The sequence below is a fragment of the Convolutriloba macropyga genome, chromosome 8 (assembly GCF_964194025.1).
Source record: "Convolutriloba macropyga chromosome 8, txConMacr16.3, whole genome shotgun sequence".
Taxonomy (NCBI): domain Eukaryota; kingdom Metazoa; phylum Xenacoelomorpha; order Acoela; family Convolutidae; genus Convolutriloba; species Convolutriloba macropyga.
The window spans coordinates 42333266-42354662 of record NC_134475.1 but is presented as its reverse complement, the minus strand read 5'-3'; the positions used below and the strand labels follow the sequence as shown (position 1 = coordinate 42354662).

Here is a 21397-nt window from a genome sequence, read left to right as displayed (position 1 = left end):
GAAGCTGGAGCGGTGATAACCGTTGCGTTCAAGTGCAACTTACATTTAATATAACAGATGAGAGGGAGAGAATGAAATGGAGAAAGAAACAAAAGATGAAGGAATAAAGAAAGAACAAAAAGAGGATACAAGTAACAAATAAAAGCAAAGAAATGAAGAAGGGAAGAAGAAGACAATCAACTCACCATTTTTTATCCCAGTAAATTATAAATCCTTTTCCTCCCCTACATGGGCTCGAATCCATGACCCTCGCTTCACAGCCATAGTCTAATCCCCTTGCGCTACCGAAGCCCGTTGCGGTTGTCTGTTGAACTGGCTACATAAGCAAAGTTTTCGTCAATGACTTTTTTTTGTCTCGCTTCTTTTTGCTAAGCTGTATGCTTAATGAGCAAAACACAATTACAGATTAGACGCTTAAGCGTGGTGGTGGTGTATGCTGAATGTTTAAGGGTCGTTACACATCTGACGATAGTAGTGCTGTTAACCATTGCGCTCAAGTGCAATTTACATTCAATATATTAGATGAGGGGGAGAGAAAAAAATGGAGAAAAGAATAAAAGATGAAGGAATAAACAAACAACAAAATGAATAGATAAATTTAAAAAAACAAAGAAACGAAGAAGGGAAGAAAAGGACAACCAAATCCCCAATTTAATTCCGAGTACATTATACATCCTTTTCCGACCCTACTTGGCTTGAACCCATGTCCCTCGCTTGACAGCCACAGGTATAATCCCTTGCACTACAGACGCCTGCTGCTGTTGTCAATCGGTACTGGCTACATAAGCAAAATGTTTATCAATGTCTTTTTTGTTTCGCTTTTTTTTGCTAAGCCGTATGCTTAATAAGCGAAAAAAACACATTTGCAGAGCAGGCTCTTAGGCAAGATTGCGTGGGCTGCATTCTTAAGGATCGTTAAAACATGTGAACATAGGAGCGCTGCTAAACATTGCGTTCAAGTGCGACTTACATTTAATATATTAGATGAGAGGGAGAGAAAGAAATGGAGAAAGAAAGAAAGAAAAGATAAAGGAATAAAGAAAGAACGAAAAGAAGATATAAGTAACAAAAAAACAAAGAAATGAAGAGGGGAAGAAAACGACAACCAACTCCCGAATTCTGTATCCCAGTAAACGATGCATCCTTTTCCTCCACCACTCGGGATCGAACCCAGGCCCCTCTCTTCACAGTCACAGGTCCAATCCATTGCGCTAACGACGCCTGTTGCTGTTGTCTATCCGTAGTAGCTACATACGAATGTTCGTCAATGGCTTTTTGTCTCGGTTGTTATTGCTAAGCCGTATGCTTAATGAGCGAAAAAACATTTACAGATCAGGCACTTAAGCATGGTCGTGTAGGCTGCATGTTTAAGGATCGCTAAAACACGTGAAGATAGGAGCGTTGCTAACCATTGCGTTCAAATGCGACCTACATTTAATATATTAGATATAGAAGAATCAATAAGAAGAGAAATAAAGAAGGGAGCAAGAAGGAAACACACCATTTATGACACAAAAAGCAGAGGCCATTTCTGGCACCGAATCAGGCTCGAACGCATGCCCCTTGCTTCACAGCCGCAGGTCTAATCCCTTGCACTACCGACGCCTGTTACTGCTGTCTATTGAATCGGCTACATACGAAAAATATTGGTCGATGGCTTTCAGTCTCGCTTGTTTTTTCTAAGCTGTGTGCTTAATGAGCAAAAAAAAACATTTGCAGATCAGTCACTTAAGCATGGCCGTGTAGGCTGCAAGTTAAAGGATCGTTAAAACATGCATGTGAAGATAGGAGCGTTGTTAACCATTGCGTTCAAGTGCGACTTAAATTTAATAAATTACATATAGAAGAATAAATAAGAAGGGAAATAAATAAGGGAGCAGAAACGAAACACAGTAGTGGATGAAAAACAAGATTCACCATTTTTGAGACAAAAAACAAGGGCCATTTCTTGCACCCATTCGGGCTCAAACCCATGCCCCTCGCTTCACAGCCGCAGGTCTAATCCCTTGCACTACCGACGCCTGTTACTGCTGTCTATTGAATTGGCTACATACAAAAAATATTGGTCGATAGCTTTCAGTCTCGCTTGTTTTTTCTAAGCTGTGCGCTTAATGAGCAAAAAAACATTTGCAGATCAGTCACTTAAGCATGGCCGTGTAGGCTGCATGTTAAAGGATCGCTAAAACATGTTAAGATAGGAGCGTTGTTAACCATTGCGTTCAAGTGCGACTTACATTTAATATATTAGATATAGAAGAATAAATAAGAAAGGAAATAAAGAAGGGAGCAAGAACGAAACACAGTAGTGGATGAAAAACAAGATTCACCATTTATGAGACGAAAAACAGAGGCCATTAATTGCACCGACTCGATCTCGAACCAATGCCCTTCGCTTCACAGCCACAGTTCGAATCCCTTGCACTACCGACGCCTGTTATTGTTGTCTATCCGTAGTGGCTACATGCGAAAATTGGTCGATGGCTTTTTGTCTCGCTTGTTTTTGCTAAGCCGTATGCTTAATGAGCAAAAAAACATTTACAGATCAGGAACTAAAGCATGGTTGTATAGGCTGCACGTTTAAGGATCGTTAAAACATGTGAAGATAGGAGCGTTGTTAACCATTGCGTTCAAGTGCGACGTACATTTAAAATATTAGATATAGAAGAATCAATAAGAAGGGAATTAAAGAAGGGAGCAAGAAAGAAACACAGTAGTGGATGAAAAACAAGATTCACCATTTAAGACAAAAAAGAGGCCTTTTTTGGTACCAAGTCGGTCTCGAACCCATGCCCCTCGCTGCACAGCCACAAGTCTAATCCCTTGCACTACCGACGCTTGTTACTGTTGTCTATCCGTTGTGGCTACATCAGAAAATTGGTCGATGGCTTTTTGTCTCGCTTGTTTTTGCTAAGCCGTTTGCTTAATGAGCGAAAAAACATTTACAGATCAGGCACTTAAATATGGTCGTGTAGGCTGCATGTTTAAAGATCGCTAAAACACGTGAAGATAGGAGCGTTGTTAACCATTGCGTTCAAGTGCGATTTACATTTAATATATTAGATATAGAGGAAAACAAGATTCACCAATTATGACACAAAAAACAGAGCACATTTCTGGCACCGACTCAGGCTCGAACCCATACCCCTCGCTTCACAGCCACAGGTCTAATCCCTTGCGCTACGGACGCCTGTTACTGCTGTCTCTTGAATTGGCTACATACGAAAAATATTGGTCGATAGCTTTCAGACTCTCTTGTTTTTTCTAAGCTGTGTGCTTAAGGAGCAAAAAAACATTTGCAGATCGGTCACTTAAGTATGGCCGTGTAGGCTGCATGTTAAAGGATCGTTAAAACATGTGAAGATAGGAGCGATGTTAACCATTGCGTTCAAGTGCGACTTACATTTAATATATTAGAAGATATAGAAGAATAAATAAGAAGGGAAATAAAGAAGGGAGCAAGAAGGAAACACAGTAGTGGATGAAAAACAAGATTCACCATTTTTGAGACAAAAAACAAGGTCCATTTCTGGCACCCATTCGGGCTCGAACGCATGCCCCTTGCTTCACAGCCGCAGGTCTAATCCCTTGCACTACCGACGCCTGTTACTGCTGTCTATTGAATCGGCTACATACGAAAAATATTGGTCGATGGCTTTCAGTCTCGCTTGTTTTTTCTAAGCTGTGTGCTTAATGAGCAAAAAAAAACATTTGCAGATCAGTCACTTAAGCATGGCCGTGTAGGCTGCAAGTTAAAGGATCGTTAAAACATGCATGTGAAGATAGGAGCGTTGTTAACCATTGCGTTCAAGTGCGACTTAAATTTAATAAATTACATATAGAAGAATAAATAAGAAGGGAAATAAATAAGGGAGCAGAAACGAAACACAGTAGTGGATGAAAAACAAGATTCACCATTTTTGAGACAAAAAACAAGGGCCATTTCTTGCACCCATTCGGGCTCAAACCCATGCCCCTCGCTTCACAGCCGCAGGTCTATTCCCTTGGGCTACCGACCCCTGTTACTGCAGTCTATTGAATCGGCTACATACGAAAAAAATTGGTCGATGGCTTTCAGTCTCGCTTGTTTTTTCTTAGCTGTGTGCTTAATGAGCAAAAAAAACATTTGCAGATCAGCCACTTAAGCATGGCCGTGTAGGCTGCATGTTAAACGATCGTTAAAACATGTGAAGATAGGAGCGTTGTTAACCATTGCGTTCAAGTGCGACTTACATTTAATATATTAGATGTTCATGATATTGAAAGTTCTACAAGTGAGTTCAGAAGTCATTTATTGAGTGAGGTAAAAAAAGGTCAAAAAAATAAAAACAGAAAACCAAAGTTAAAATGTTATTGAAAAACCACCAGCGAGAAAAGTAAATTTGGTTCAAACAAAACACTAGGCCTAGAATGAGCTATTAATGGATTGTAAAAACCATTAAGAAAAAATGCGATCCAAAAAATCGACAAAACGGTTAAAATTAAAGTGAAATTTCCGCATGTGAACAGAAAACCACTAGCGAGAAAGCCAATTTTTGTTGACACACCGTTTTTTCACCTTACTTTAACTTAGAGTGAAAAAATTCACGCCGCAAAACCACTCGCTTTTTCGCTCCATTTCCTGTTTCGGCGTGACCAAAATCACTACTCCAATTTGACTTCAAAAATCATGAAAATGTGTGAGCAGATCTTAAAAAAAAGACAGCGCCTCAATACGATATACGATTCAAATTCTTTGAATTGTAAAAATTAGCAAAGCAATAATAGCCGCCCGGAATTGCTGACGCGGCTATTAAAAATCAAAGAGATATTTCTGGTATCATTTTTACATGTCAAAAAGAAATCGCGAAGGGACTCCAAATCACGCCAGGAGAGCTAATAATTGACCACCGGTTACATATAAAGATTAGAGATGAAATATGAACCGCATCTTATTTGAATTTTAATAGTTAACTACCGCCAAATGAGCTCAGCTCCTTAAAATTACGAATCCAGATCACGCAGCACTACAAAATGCAGATAAATTTTTTCTCATTTTTCAACTGTTGGGGTGTGTTGTTAGGCAGGTTGTTGGGGGTAGGAGGTAAGGGTAACGTTACGTTGGCGGCGGTTCTACCCTAAGGTGGATGGGTCAATAATGTTGAGGAGTCAATCTTAAAATCACATTACCACCTTGCAGATTCCTCAACCCTAGTGGTTACTACCTATTGTAACAAACTGAGCGTACTCTTAAATATTAATGTCAACGTTAGAGATCAGAAGACAAAGATCGAAAAAAAGAAGTCAACGTTGAAGTCATGAAGAGACGTGCTTCAGCTAAAAAACATAACCGCTAGAAAACCAGAAACTACTCGAAGAACCGCGCAATATAATTACTAAACTAACCTTACCTAAAAATAAATATCAAAGAAAAGAAATATCGAAGAAAAGAAATATCAAAGAAATTGATAGCCTAATGAAACTGAAGACATGGTTTTAAAAAATGGACAGCTTTTAGTTTAGTGGTCTGGGTAGGCGCGAGCGGGGGGAGGTAGGTGGAAGGGGTTAGTTTTTTGGCGGGCGGGGGGGGGGGTGGTATGAGGTAATTGGAGGGGTTAGGTGGGTGGGGGTTGTGGGGGGGGGGGGGGGGGGTAAGTGGATGGTGTCTGAAGTTTGAAGATGGAGAAGAGACTGTTATGGGAAGAAAAATTCTCATAATGACCTTTTCACATAGAGTAAAACCAACAGTTCCTAATTTCTATGTAATAGTACCTAAGCTACTGCTAAAGTCCAATGTTCGAAAACAGAAGTCAATGTATGTTCGAAAACAAAAGTCAAAAGTTCAAGTCATGAACAAACTTGCGTCAGCTAAAATCTGAAGAATCTGTAGAATCTCAATACTCGTCTTCGTAAAAACGCTAGAATAGCAATAATTCTCAGCGAGTCGTAAAAAGACACTCAGCAACAAAAATTTAATTGCTTCAAAATTTGTTCGAGAGAAATAAAATTGTTTTTGTATTGCAAGGGTAATGAACAATTCAGTTCTGCCTATATTGTTTCCTTCAAAACTATACGTTCAACAAAAAATGATAAGGAAAGTTTTAATATTCATACAGTTTCGAAGCAAGTGCTGATAATAGTTTCAATTTCACTGTTGATCAAAAGTGTTTCCATTCAGGACGTGCTGACTTTTCAACCGTCAAATGAAAGTCACATCATTAAAATGACCGTCATCTTGAAGTTGGGTGGGGGTGGGGGAAAGGTTCTTTAGAGAGAAAGTCCAAAAAAAATCATTTTTAGAAAGAAATCGAAGCGATCGACTGGGACGAGCTGGATAAAGTGATTACGTCATCGGTTGGGAAGCGGGAGCCAGGTTGGTTCTCATTCATGTCTACTGAGAAGCGCAAGAAGGAGCAAGAGGCGAAGAAGAAGAAAAAGCCAGAGTACACTTGTGACCCAAAAGCAATCGAAGCTTTCGTTGGCTTGTACGAAGCATGTATGGATGGATTGATCGGATTTATTGGAAATCTGGTGAGTACTTTTACGAGCATTATATAATTTTTTTTCAGTAAGGCTCGACTATTTTTTTTCATTTTTACCAAGTGAAAGCAGACTTGATACATCTTGCCAAGACATTCAAGATTGATTTCTTAGGGAAAAAAACCATGAGATTGCTGAAAAATTTGATGCTAAACTTGACAAGATATTGATAAAATACCGAAGTTCTTGAATCAAGCTAAAAGATCTCGCATTTTTGCAGATTTTGGCTTTTTCTTACCCAGAGCCTATCAAGATATTTCAATTTTCACTTGATTGAGTGCATTAATAATTAACATAATCAAGTTAACCCCCTATTGCAGCACAACTGCGGATCTGCTTAGGACTGGAAAATTTTTGTTAACAGACCTCTTCGTAGAATGGGTGTATACAATATGAAAGTACAAAATTGTGTCTAGAAAAGTATTGGTATAACATAAGTGAGCGGAAATAAAGCGTGAATATCCTTTTTGGTGCTCGGTAGACTTTCAGAACGTATTGGCGCAGTCCAAGAATCCAGTTGAGTCAAAGCTGTGCATGCTGTACAAGTAACAGCAATTGATTCTCAAGTATGGACGCCTCTACGCGGAAGAACCACGAGCGCACAACCGCTCCCACGATTCATACACTCTACACAGACTGCAAGAAACGGGTTTTTGTGGCGGGATCAGGCAAGCTCAATCCCTCTTTTCCCTAGTACGCATTTGAATGGGAAACACATATTTACCCTGCTTCTCCTCATCCTCATCCATTGAAACCAACCCCGGCCAAACGATTTGTGTTATTTGCCATCGTAGCAACTGGAATCAAAATGGCGTCTGCCGCGGAGGATGGGTACACCTCAGTTGCACCAACTGACAGTCCATAGTGCAAACGAACAACAAGCGCTGCTCCTGGTGCAAGACAATGGAAGCAAATACACAGCAAATTTTCCCCACTCACAACAACACACACCTCAACATTGTTCAACTGAACTGTAATGGTCTCAAACGAAAACTAGACAACATCATAGACTGGATGCAGAAAAAAACATCCAAATAGCTGCTATCCAAGAAACCAACCAAAACTCCACTCCAATCTACCGAAGACACAAAAGGAAACAATAATGCAAGTGAAAAGACTTCTCTAATCATGTAGTTCTCAACAAAAAGGCCAGCACAAAACTAACTGATTCCTGTAAAAGCTCCCCGGACATCAGTCTCGCCAGCTCAAGCATAGCAATGAACAGCGACTGGCTCACTGAGTACGCTTATAGCTCGGAACATTTACCAATAGTTCTATCCATCACCTGTGACCTCATCGCACACAGACAACACAACAAAGAACTTTCATCAACTTCCGCAAAGCTGTCTGGGCATTTTTTAAAGACGACATTGAATTGAAACTGAAGATACAACAAAGGCCAACAAAGGTGTGACACAGTGAAAGAAGCTATAATAGACACAAAAAAAAGTAAGTCGCTGGGCCCAGATAGAATAGCGCCAATCCACCTACAATATCTAGGTTCTATAGCACTCAGATATCTCACTGTCACCATGAGCCTTTCTGTAAACAGTGCAAGAATCCCGAACGTCTGAAAGTTGGCCGGGTTATATCCCTGCACAAACGGGAAAAACACAGACGAATCAAAACTTTAGTCCAATTGCACTCATTTCCATTGCAAAACTAACAGAAGAACTCTTACTAAGTGATTTTATAAAATTTCCATAAAAAAGAACATTAGCACTACTGCTACATCGGCTTTAGTACTGATCACTCCACAACGACAGCTCTCGATACTGTCACCAACTTAATATTGTCACCAGAATTGTTAGCAGAGCAGATCCTAGCCAGCAGTTATCAGAGCCACCATGAGGATCATAACACAACCTCCTCACCTAGTTTTCGTCCCACGAAAACGACACAAAATGATACTTATAGGGACCGAGCTCTTTACACAAACAATAAAGAGCAATTAAATCGAAAAGAATACAAACCTTTGCTCAGAAGTATCCGCCCACACACGGTCTATACTCAGTTGAACAAAGACAGCAAGCAACTAGCCACACCTCTATCAAAGATAGCAGAAGAGGAACAAACGCTGCCACGAATTGCACGTATCCGATTACCACAACTGAAAACTGCCCCCTGCTTATTTCTTACTTGATTAGGATCTGTAACAATGTTGACAACTGCCGTAACAGATGTGAAGTAACACCAAATGACGCAAACCACATTTTCAACTGCAGTCAGAACACCATGGACCTGAAAATGATTGACCTGTGGGAAAGACCAGTAGAGGTAGGTAACTGGCTGGACTCAATACCATCAGTCCAACACGACCACACTGCATAGAATAATCCGCCTTCCTTGCCCCTTTCCCCCGATGTTGACGATGCCTCTCCTGCCCACCCCTAACCCGGGGACGGCATGCCATTCACCATGCCGTAGATGCAGAAAGGTCGGAGCACCACAAGCAAGTTGCGGATAAACAGTCACACTACTACTAATGTATCTACATATATTATGATACAAATGCACCTAAGGTACCAGTTAAAAGCGGCAATAAGCACCGGTATCCCGCCAAAATTACCTACGATTTGCAGCTCTGTGCGACAGTTACAACAACAACAATACCGACAGGACAACTGTAATTGCTAACAACTTCGTTGGAGAGCAATCAACTTTTTGAGAGCAATTAAACACTCAATTATAGAAAAAAATGCAAAATAAAAATTTACAGCAAACAGTGACCAGAAAGGGAGTACCAAGAACCACTAACCCTGTTCCTTAGATACATAGTGTACCAGCTGTAATGGTTTCTGACAGCTGAAAAATATTGTTAAAAAAACTAGTATAAATTGGGTCCCGTTGCAACACGCTTCAAACAAAAAAACTATATATAACTGCTTTTCTTTCAGGACTGGAACCAGACCCATCCGGATAACCAGACCGAAGAGCAGAAGAAATTCAACAACTTGACTAATATCAAAACCACTTTCTTCAATAAGAAGCTCAGACTGATCAAAGAGCACTGCTACCACAGACTAGAAGGCGACACTCAAAGAAAGGTATTCCACCAAAATCTAGTTTTAGGTTACTTTTGTCCTAAAAATTTCTTCAGAGAAAAGGAGAAAGGAGAAAAACGACTTTACTCATCTGAGTTTTCTACGATTTCAGATATATCGCTATCACAATTAAAGAACAACACTTGAAGATAGATTAACATAAAATTATTCATTTAGATTGCTGCAAAAAAAAACTTATAACGGACTAACGGGGTTAAGCAGATTGGGTGCTCGAACATGCGGGGGTTAGGCTTGAACGAGGTAGAGGTGGGTGTGGGGGGGGGGGAGCGGGGTTGGAGTGAGGGGGTATAAACAGCCAAAAACCGCCCCTTCAACTTTCTTAAATCTTCTGCTAGCAGCTACTGTGAATTGTACACATAGAGATAAGGACAGCTCTAAGAGAACTGGACCTTTTAATTCAATGCCCTCAAGACTTAAACGGTATATTCCTTTTTTAAGAGGAAAAGTCAAATGGAACAACCTATGAGACGAAAAGTTGGTTATACAAAAATTGCATACAAAAGACCTAAAGGACGAATAAGTAGTATACTAAAATGCACGTATTGTCAAGGGAGGGGGACGTCCCCACCCGTTACGAATCGTGCGGTACATTTTTGGGTTTGAAAAATTTTGTCTCTCAATTTTGCCGGAGGAACAAAAAAATTTTCTCGATTTGTGCCGAGGAGGACAAAAATTTTAAAATTTTCTCAAATTTCTGGGGGACGAAAATTTGTAAAGATTTTGTCAATTTTGTGCGGTGAGAAAAACTTGTGAAATTTTTGTCAAAATTATTCGGTGGGCAAAACTAACGATATTTCCAGCTATTTTGTGCGGGGATAAAAACTCGCTAAAATTTCACAGTATTGTGAAATGATTGAAAAAGTTTGCAAATTCTGGGGGTCCATAAAGTTGATTTTAAAGTTTAAAAATTCTTAAGCCCTTTTTTTTGGTCAAAAAGACTATTCACGGGTTCTTAAAAGACATATAACTGACATTTTTTTCTAACAGACATATAAATTACCTTTTTTTCATATAAATTACATATAAATTACCTTTTTTTCAATCTCTTGATGAGTTTTATGTAATATATCGACAGCAAAACGAAATGCAGTCAAATTTTGGTGGTTTTGATCCAACATCTGGTTTTAATTTGATAGTTTTATTGACCAATTGTTATCCCAGATTAGTGGGCAAATTAGAAGACCAATAAAACTTAAGTGCTAGGGCTCCAGATTGAAATTTATTGTGTCTGGTATGAAATTTGTATCGTCGTAGGTGAAAAGAATGCAACTTTGCAGAATATAACTTTGCAGATTGGCTAAAAACAAGGCAAAAATAAACGCATGAAAAGGCAAAAACAGATGCTCAAAACTATATGAAAGTTCCAAAAAAGTACTGAAAAGATGTTTGAAATGGTGCGGTAAAGCAATTCATATACCAGGTTTAAATGACGGGAGAGTTAAAATCGAGAAAAAAAACTCTGTGTTTTTTAGAGTACAAATTGTTATTTTTGGACAAATTTATGCAAAAAAATTTCCACAAAAAGCAATTCCATTATACAGAAATTGTTTTGCACTGTGAATGACAAAAAATGAAGGCCGGTAAATTGTGTAACACAAGGTGTTCGAGGGACTATGCAAACGTGAACACGTAATATAGTGTAAAAGTTGGGGGAAAAAATAAAAAATGACATAAATTTAACGTGAAAAACTGAACCTTGCTGCGTAATTTAGGCAAAATGATAGAGTGAGCCAATTTTTTTTCCTTGTATACTCTAAAAACTAATTTCTCTTTTTTGTGAAGGAAATGATATTTTTGTCTTTACTTTAATAAACAATTTTCCTGTTGTTTTTGTTCTCCTATAAGTTTCATAGAACTAACAATAACCATAGGTGTGTGTGTGTAGTGTTCGTCTATTTTTATCTAATCTGGATTTATGTTACCCACATCTGATTGGTTGAAAGTTGGCTGAAGATCAATTTTTGTCTGGCGCATGTGACAATATATGTTTGTGATTTTTGTTTCGCAAGTTTTGGTCTCGGCGTTTGTGATTGGTTGAACGAGTTTTAAATATTAGCGTGTCTTTTAAATGTGCCTTTTATTACCACAAGCAATTCAGTGTGGTCGTATCGGCTTCTCTGATTGGCCAGTCGAGTTTAAGCTTTATTACCGTCTTGCACATGTTTGAACACGTGTTGCTTTATTATCAAAGACAAGATGTGGTCTCAAGTTTCAGTTTGTGTTTGAAAAGAAAGTAGTATGTCCTCGTCTCAAGATTGCTTTGATTTTTATCACGTTATAGCGCGTTCTCAAAAACGATATGTAGTTGCCTGTGAAAACATATGAAAATACAGGAACTTATATAACGCTGAAACTATTCAAAAAAAGACAACGGAGACAACGAGTTTGGTTTCAAGGAAAAACTCACTCTCCCTATGCAAGAATTATAGCAAGTGGGAGAAATTTTTGATGCTTGCGGAGGAGCAGAGTAGCTCTGGCAAAAGGAAATTCCAGCCTGGTTCCTGTTTAGAAAAAAGTGGTCAAAGTTGTAGCTGAAGTTTCAAAAAATCAAAAAAGCCTCAGAGAGTGACAAAGAGAGTTAAATATTAAAATAAAATGGTTGAAGTAATGTTTGAACGTACACCTGAGTATTTTCGACAATTCCAAAAACTTTTTCGATATTTTGTTTGCAATAGCGAGCCTCAATTTGATTCTAATCTTACGAAAAACTATACATACAGCCAGCACAAAAATGAATATCATTGTAAAGTACAACAAGTTCATTGCCATCACATTGCTGTCGATCAACAACTACCACAGTCCTACAAGGATACTTCTTCTAAACCATATACAATACCATGTCTCTTCACGTCTTTTCAACTGCTCATTCGGGGGTCTTCTCACATAGTGCATTATGGCAAAGTGATGGAAAAACTTCAAGAGGCAGTCAGTTAAAACGACCAGCACAATCTAATTGTTTCCAATGCTGAGAAAAAATTAGCAAATGTCAACATGATAAAGACAGAGGATGTTCAAACTCAAACGGAATTTTTGCCTACTTGTACGATTGATAGATTTTATAGTATTTATGATGATGGTATGCACGGTCTATATGTCTTCAATTGTGTTTTCGTAGTTGCTATCAATTCTCCGTTTCTTTGGAGCAAAGCAAAGGCTCACTGGTGGCTCATGACTGCTGCTGGCAATTATGGAAACTTCCGCTACCTCGGGAGTTGAGGGAGTTGGCGTTGAGTCTGGTAGAGGAGAATTTGGCTGAGCTGTCATGGCTGGTTGTAATCCGCCAAAACTATCAATAATTTCTAGTTCCCTCCAATAGCCCTCCTGATTTTCGTATAGAGGAATCTCTTTGATATCATAAGCATAAAGAATTTGCCTCACATTTTCATCTATCGTCTCTGGATTCAACAAGAATTCTCTTACGTAGCCAGTAAGATGATCAATCGTGTACTGTGCTCCTTTCATCAGCGCGTTTTCAAGTCTGAATGATTGGATTTAGTGAAAAATTACAATTGGTAGCGCCATTTGGTTAATTATAATCCATTCATTCTCCTGCAACTCTTGTTTAACAATAACGACTTTCTCTTTTTTGCAAGTTTCATATGCTATTGTTCTCAAGTCGGGAATGGTCTCTTCTTTCAGAATAACTGCCACCAGAGACACGTTCAAACTTTGAAGACGATGTTGCAGTTAAAGAATTGTTGTGGTAATTTATCAAATCGTGGAATTTTTTGGTAAAATTTTTCTTTATAATCAAAAGTTAAAACAATTTATTCTAAAACCAAAGAAATGGGTATCAATCTATATAAATTGTGTAATAATTGCTTTTTTCCACTTTGTGGCTGCGATTTGCGGTCAAGTTTTGAAAAAAATTTAATTTGTTAACAATAGAGAAGAAAGAGAAAAAGAAATGAACAAAGACTGTGAAAAATGTTTGCAAACAATTTTGAGTTTCAGTTGTAGAGCAAGGATTTGGGTTCTGTGAGCAATCAAACAGTATGCAAGAGTTTAAAAAAATATTATTTTTGTTGGATTGTTTTTTCCTACATGTTTAGGCGTGTTGCTTCCAAGAATAGCTCAAAACTATATTGGACATATTTGGTTTTTTTCTTAGCCAATCAGAAAGCAGCAAATTTTGAAATTTAACCTTATGACTAGTAAGCCGAAAGGAGAGTGACTACAGACAATATATGAATGCGTTGTTCTATGTCTTATCATAACCAATTGGAGACAAACAAAAACGTGCTGTTAGCATAGCGGTTATTGGTTCTTAGTGGTAAAAATTATAAAATTAAAAACTTGATAATTTAGTCTGTCGCTATTATTAGAGTGACAAAATCTGATATCCTCGTTTGTTCAGAATTGTTAATAATAAATGCTTTTGATAAGATTGTGCAGAGAAAACATTTAAAAATTTTGTTCAGTTGTAGTTTGGAATGTAAAAAAAGATTTGCATCCATTTCGATCAACCAGATGTTTGTAGAAACTTTTTTCGAAAACATTCTCGAGAAATACTTATCCATATCCACAACTTACCCAGAAAAATCAGTAAGATTAAACTATTTCCCGGCAGCAAGTGATAACTTTAGTGATTTGGACTGCTTTGATCATGATTTTGCACTAAAGTTGCGTCCGTATTGAGGTCTAATTGGCATCGACAATTCGTCTCTCGACAACTATCTAAAAATCTCAAAACCTTTACGTTTACAGGATTTTTTACACAACACAGGTAGTTTTGATATACAAATATATAGCCAAGGACATAGTTACTCTTATAAGCTTCCGTCGAAAAGCAGCAACTGTTTTACCGGGCATTTGTCCGGAATAATATTTTGCTTATAAAAATTTTTCATCCATCACCTTTTCACTCATTGGAAGGTTGAGCAGCAAAACGGTTGTGTAAGACGTTGAAGGATTTCGTCACAGAAACGAAAAATTTATTGTTAAAGAGTTTGGTATTTGTACTGACAACTACCTTGAATGCGTGTCATTTTTACCACCAAAAATTTATATAGAGTTAACAACTCAACAAAAGCAACCTTTTAGTTGTTTGTGTAGGAATTTGCACGGTATTGGTTGGGACAAAGGTAACTATCACCACATTTATCCTACACGAATAATTCAAAGCGCACTCTTGCGGAATCCGGGTGCAATATTCTAGGCTAGGAGAGCGGAGAAAGTTAATTATTTGTCAGACTTGCTTGAATGCTCTGTTATCAATCTGAATTCAATTGAGTGTCCTTCAATATCTGTGAACTATTTTACACAAATCATTCAACGGGCAAAAACAGCTTCAACAAACATTGTGCAAAAGAAGAGGCCAGTATCTATTTCAACTGGTTAACCAATGAGGGAGGAATCGACGAAAGTGGAGGCACCCCACCCCTGTCACCGAGTTCAAATTTTTGCGCCCTCATTATGGAGGACGAGAATCTGAGTCTTTCAAGTTTTTACAGAGAAAAGTTAAATTGTTGCTGACTGAGGGCGAAATTAGCTCCTTCACTCATTTAGTATATTAGATTGAACCTTTTCATCAGTGGAGAAAGCAGAATGTCAAAACCTCAAACCATAGTCTGTCCTCCGAAATTCTCACTGATGTCGAAGCACCCGGTTGCTGAAGAAATAGACAAACGATCATTCACTGCTAAAAGAGATTCAACACTTGGTGACGGAAGAAAGATTGCACAACATGGTCCATTATGACAAAACTGAGAGAGTCTCTGAGAGCTTTATGGTTCACATGAAAAGCTTTCTAAATGTGTTCAATTGCTATGAGTTTTATGTGAACTGATATCAAATTTATACTGTTTTAACAAATTCTATTTTGTGTTGAGAAGGAGGGAGTAACAGTTGATCAAGTTGACGCTGTTGTAGAGGAAAATTATTTCGAAAAAGAAAATAGTGTCAAATCTTCTTGGAAATTTTGTAACCAAACATATTGCCAAACTCAGAAGTTGTATTTTTTGTGCAAATGTTTTTTATATTACTGCTAATATCAATTTGTATTAATAAATTAACCGTGTTAAAACCAACTGGTGACCAAATTGTATTAACCTTGTTTGGATATCCATATTGTCAAGTTGGATACCAAATCCAAGACTATTAATAAAATTATATCTACGCAAGATTAAGGACTTCATGGCCGTTGTAGGGCCTTCAGGATGTGGCAAAACAGATTTAAATTTCAAAATGTTGAGTGGAAACACATTATACCCAAAATTTAACTAAATTTTATTTTTACACCGGGAAATGCAACAAATATACATCAAAATGGAGCAAAAACTTTGAGTTGTTTTCAAAACGTATGCCAATTTGGATTTTTTAAATAACCTTGAAAACTGTCTTTTGATAATCGATGACTCGTGCTAAGAAATTTATGACAACCAAGAATTTGTTAAGTTGGCCACTTCAGGGCGTCACAAAAACATTATTGTTATTTACATAAAGCACAATCTTTATCAGCAGAGCAAGTGGTCTCATTGAATACACTTGAACACAATACACATCATTTTGTTCAAATCAGTCCGCGATATTCAACAAGTCGAACTTTTAGGCAGGCAGTTAAACCTTGTTCAATTTTTAAAACATTGCTATCAATTGGCAACGAAAAAACCGTTGGGGGCATTTGCTTATCGATCTTAATCCAAAAACCTCTGATTGTTTACGATACTGTTCAAATATTACTGAGCCAGGTCCTACAGTGTTCTATCTTCCATCTGATAAAGCAGAAACAAACCCTCCAAACAATGAAAGAGAAAAAATCTAAACTGAAGCAAATGGTGTATTTGCAACCAAAACAGTTAAGGAAATATTTGCGTAGTTGTGATAGTGATGTTATACTGGTTTTATTTGAATGTCGTCACAATGTTTTACTCGGTCATGTTAGACTGAAAGTAAGAGACTTAGAAAAATACAGACACATATTTGAAAGTGTGCTCAAGAAAAAGTCATCAATGGATGAACTACGAGCGCTTTTGCTTACAAAAACCGGTTTCGAACTGGTTCAACTCATTATTAATTTTTGTTTCATATAATTGAGTTAAACTATGCCAACTTCTGAAGAATTTATTTTGATTATCAAAAACCAGTTTATGAAAGAGCAACCATATGTCTCAGAACAACTGAATGATCCCATAGTTCAGCATACCGGTGCTGAATTTTCCTTTTTACTAGCAAAGGGTAACCGGAAATTTTGGATACAAGGGAAACAAATGATTCCACTGAGTTTTCAAAAAACCTGCGAACAAAATTCTTCAAAATCTTATCTTGCTGGCGACAGCAAAATTTACGATGACGGAGAAAATGGTAAACCTCATTATTAAAGAGCCAAAAAAGGTTGTTATAGAGGAAAAGGAAAATTCACTGTTGACGGAACAGCGACAGGAAAAAATGTTCCAATTTTTCTGTATGATTTGCAGCAACCAACTGAAAAACTAAGTAATCCAGATTATTTTAAAATTTTTAAGGTTTTAAACATAAAAGAAGACTTGGTGATCAACAGAAACACTAAAATTGCGATCCGGAAAAAAAATCAAAGAGTTGTCAAACAAAAACAGAAAACTACAAAAAGAATCAAGCATAAAGAAACCAACCAATTACTTACAGAGGAATCCTCAGACACCGGAAGTGGTTTCGAAACCTCAAAGGAAGACAGAACTCAGAAGAATTGCGGGTCTTTTGACAAACGAGAAAAAACTGCTTGATTTAAATTATACGAAAGGTCCTGGTGCATACGGAAGCCTGATAAACCTACAAAAAGCACAAATTTGAAACCAAGTAGAGTGAAATTATCTCTGGAGGGCAAAAATGGCCACACAAAGCATTAGAATTACAGAGAAAAATTTCCAACACCGAAAATTTTTGCCTACGATAAAAAATAAAATTCATTCGCTAAATTTGGTTCAAGTGGATAAGTTAGCAAAAGAGAACAAAAACGTTCACTTAGTTTCATCAGCCTCTTTGAATGTTTTTCCTCAAAACACATTGGCCTCATTCAAAAATTATTTCAATGACGAAATTTAATTGGAGAGGGATTGGCGAGTTGCAATAAGTGAAATTATTTTCCCGACAATATTAAATCAAGAGAACAAAAACGATTTAAAGATATTTTCATCTGAAGGCCTTAAGATTTATGAGAAAAATATTCCATTTGATGCTGTCTCCAGACCATACGGAGGAAAAGACGTGTCATTGGAATTGGTTCCTTTGAAAACCTTGACCATCTCTTGAGATCCAAAAAAACAGCTTCCGGATTACCTCATTTAGACTATCAATATAACAAAATCAATGGAGTTTTTTCCTCTTTTTGGTAAAAACGAAGGAAATACTCTTTACTTTTCCAGATAAAGAAATTCCAAGCATACTAGGAAAGTTTTGAACGGTATTTATGATGGGTCTGGTTAACATATTGGATACAAGATGTTAGACACTTTTTAAAATCTGACCATGGCAGATGACGAAAAAACTTTTGTCGGTGAATATCCTTTCGACTTGTCTGAAGGGAAGCACCTGATTTTTATTTACGTTAACATAACTGAATATCAATACGTAGGTGATACTAGAGCGCCTCTTATTCGAGTCATTGATTCAAAACAACGACTGAAAAAAGGTAGTCCCGGCGAAATAGAGCGAACGCAGAGAACTGTTTTCAGCAAGTTGGAATACAAAAAACTGTTATCAAAAAATTTCCAGTCAATTGAATTCAATTGCAGACAGCAATCACTTTCACTTTTTCAGGACACTATCGCCAAAGAGGTAGTGGTTTTGGGGTCTCAGTAGCAGGTATTGACAGAGCCGCAATTCCGATAACAAGAAAGTTTCTTTGGCCTGTAGCAAAAAAAGTTTGGACGTGAATTAAGTGTTCAAGCAGCTCCTGAGATTGCAGCGGTAATAACAAAGAAAAATCTCCAAAACAAGCAATAAATTGAAGCTAATCTGTACGTTAAAGACAGTAGCTGATCATGTTTTGATGGCAATTGAGAAAACTCTACTAAAATCACCTGCAGTGTATCGCGGTACAGAGGTATTACCACAAAGTTTTCTTAGCTACAACTGGAATAAGAGGTTGGAGCCATGACGATATTTTTTTTGAAAGAACCAGTACTACGTACGGTAATTGCAATGGCAACAAATCAAGCCTACCTCGGAACTAATCGCACTAAACGTTTTCACTACCAGTTTTCACTGCCAAATTGTTGTTCATAGAAATGGTCAACCTATTGTTGGAACTCCGGTCTCAAAAAAAAATTTACCACCGCATTTACTTCAATACTCTGAAAGCCTTGGATTTTCTTGACAAAGGTGGGCACGGCATAAATCTTGAAAACTATCCAAGTCACATTGTTTTAGCTTTTGACTTAACTTCAACGCAAGAGATTTCATTCATCCAGAACTTACAAACTGCTCAATTTCGGTTCAAATTACATTTGACGGAGCATTGGCAGCCAACTTAGAAATTCTATTTCTGGGTGAAAGAAGCTAATCATTTTATGTTAATTCGGAACGAAAGGTGTTAAAAACCTCAATTATCAACTGACCCACAGATGGAGAGTGATGAAATACTCTATTTGTTGAGAAAATGTATTCATTTGAAATAAAATTTTTATGGAGTTTTTGCAGCAGACAATTTCCCAAAGCCAACAAGAGAAGGATTCATCATAGTCAATGCTTCACCGTCGCAACATGCAGGAAGTCATTGGATGGTTCTTTTGTTTCTAGAAAACAAAATTTAATTGGCAGATCCGCTTGGAATCCTGATACAAAACTACCAGACATTGTACTGCCGTCTGGTACAATTTTACAAGGAAGTAACTCAAATACTCAAACTTGAGCAAATTCAAAATCAAAACTGTGGACTTTTTTTGCAATTATATTGCGCATGTGATGATTGGTTACGAATATCCTTTGATTTTGAATATGAATGATAATGATTTATTACGCTTTGCTAATCAAATGCTCTAACATTCCTAATTTAATGAAAAATTTCGATTCCACATTAACATTTTTCTAAATAAAATTATTATCAACATGCAAACAGCCATAGCCACTACTTCGAGTATTTTGGGAAACCGTGCATACCATCATCATAAATACTATAAAATCTATCAATCGTACAAGTAGGCAAAAATTCCGTTTGAGTTTGAACATCCTCTGTCTTTATCATGTTGACATTTGCTAATTTTTTCTCAGCATTGGAAACGATTAGATTGTGCTGGTCGTTTTAACTGACTGCCTCTTGAAGTTTTTCCATCACTTTGCCATAATGCACTATGTGAGAAGACCCCCGAATGAGCAGTTGAAAAGACGTGAAGAGACATGGTATTGTATATGGTTTAGAAGAAGTATCCTTGTAGGACTGTGGTAGTTGTTGATCGACAGCAATGAGATGGCAATGAACTTGTTGTACTTTACAATGATATTCAATTTTGTGCTGGCTGTATGTATAGTTTTTCGTAAGGTTAGAATCAAATTGAGGCTCGCTATTGCAAACAAAATATCGAAAAAGTTTTTGGAATTGTCGAAAATACTCAGGTGTACGTTCAAACACTACTTCAACCATTTTATTTTAATATTTAACTCTCTTTGTCACTCTCTGAGGCTTTTTTGCTTTTTTGAAACTTCAGCTACAACTTTGACCACTTTTTTCTAAACAGGAACCAGGCTGGAATTTCCTTTTGCCAGAGCTACTCTGCTCCTCCGCAAGCATCAAAAATTTCTCCCACTTGCTATAATTCTTGCATAGGGAGAGTGAGTTTTTCCTTGAAACCAAACTCGTTGTCTCCGTTGTCTTTTTTTGAAAAGTTTCAGCGTTATATAACTTCCTGTATTTTCATATGTTTTCACAGGCAACTACATATCGTTTTTGAGAACGCGCTATAACGTGATAAAAATCAAAGCAATCTTGAGACGAGGACATACTACTTTCTTTTCAAACACAAACTGAAACTTGAGACCACATCTTGTCGTTGATAATAAAACAACACGTGTTCAAATATATGCAAGCCGGTAGTAAAGCTCACACTCGACTGACCAATCAGAGAAGCTGAGATAACATGACCGAATTGCTTTTGGTAACAAAAGACACCTGTTGGCACATGTAGTAGACACACTAATTCCCAAAACTCAACCAATTCCTAATTCCCAACCAATCACAAATGCCGAGACCAAAACTTGCGAAAAAAAATCAAAAACATATGTTGTCACATGTACCAGACAAAAATTAATCTTCAGCCAGCTTTCAACCAATCAGATGTGGGTAGCATAAATCCAGATTAGATACAAATAGACGAACACTGTACACACAGCTATGGTTATTGTTAGTGCTATGGAACTTATAGGAGAAAAAATTAACAGGAAAATTGTTTTTTAAAGTAAAGACAAAAATTGAATTTCCTTCACAAAAAAAGAGAAATTAGTTTTTAGAGTATATAAGGAAAAAAGACTGCTCACTCTCTCATTTTGCCTAAATTACGCAGCAAGGTTCAGTCGGACATCAGTTTTTCACATTAAAATTTTGTCATTTTTATAATTTCCCCCAATTTTCACACTATATTACGTGTTCACATTTGCATTATCGTCCCTCCGGCAAAATTGAGAGACAAAATTTTTCGACCCCCAAAAATGTTCCGCACGAATTGTAACGGGTGGGGAGGTCCCTACCCGTGACAAAACGTTATGCATGATTCGTCACGGGGGGAGAACATGCATATTTTCTAGCACAGCATTAATTTTTTTTGCAATTTGACAATCAACATTTTTACAGTTTTCTGAACTTATGTGAAGACACTTAGCAGCCTTTCTGCAATTCGCCAGTGAGATAA

At 37.4% G+C, this 21397-nt stretch overlaps 2 protein-coding genes across 2 annotated transcripts in view; one reads left to right on the top strand and one right to left on the bottom strand.

Annotated features, from left to right (window-relative positions):
- LOC142344128 (mitochondrial ubiquitin ligase activator of nfkb 1-A-like) overlaps nt 1–21397 on the bottom strand; it is a 145648-nt gene that overhangs the window by 29098 nt on the left and 95153 nt on the right. The window lies entirely within an intron of this gene.
- The window catches only part of LOC142344739 (angiotensin-converting enzyme-like), a 60523-nt gene that overhangs the window by 2759 nt on the left and 36367 nt on the right, over nt 1–21397 (top strand). The window contains exons 2-3 of the mRNA XM_075396631.1: nt 6277–6507; nt 9414–9563. Of these exons, the coding sequence (XP_075252746.1) occupies nt 6277–6507; nt 9414–9563 (381 nt within the window). The remainder of the gene's footprint in view (nt 1–6276; nt 6508–9413; nt 9564–21397) is intronic.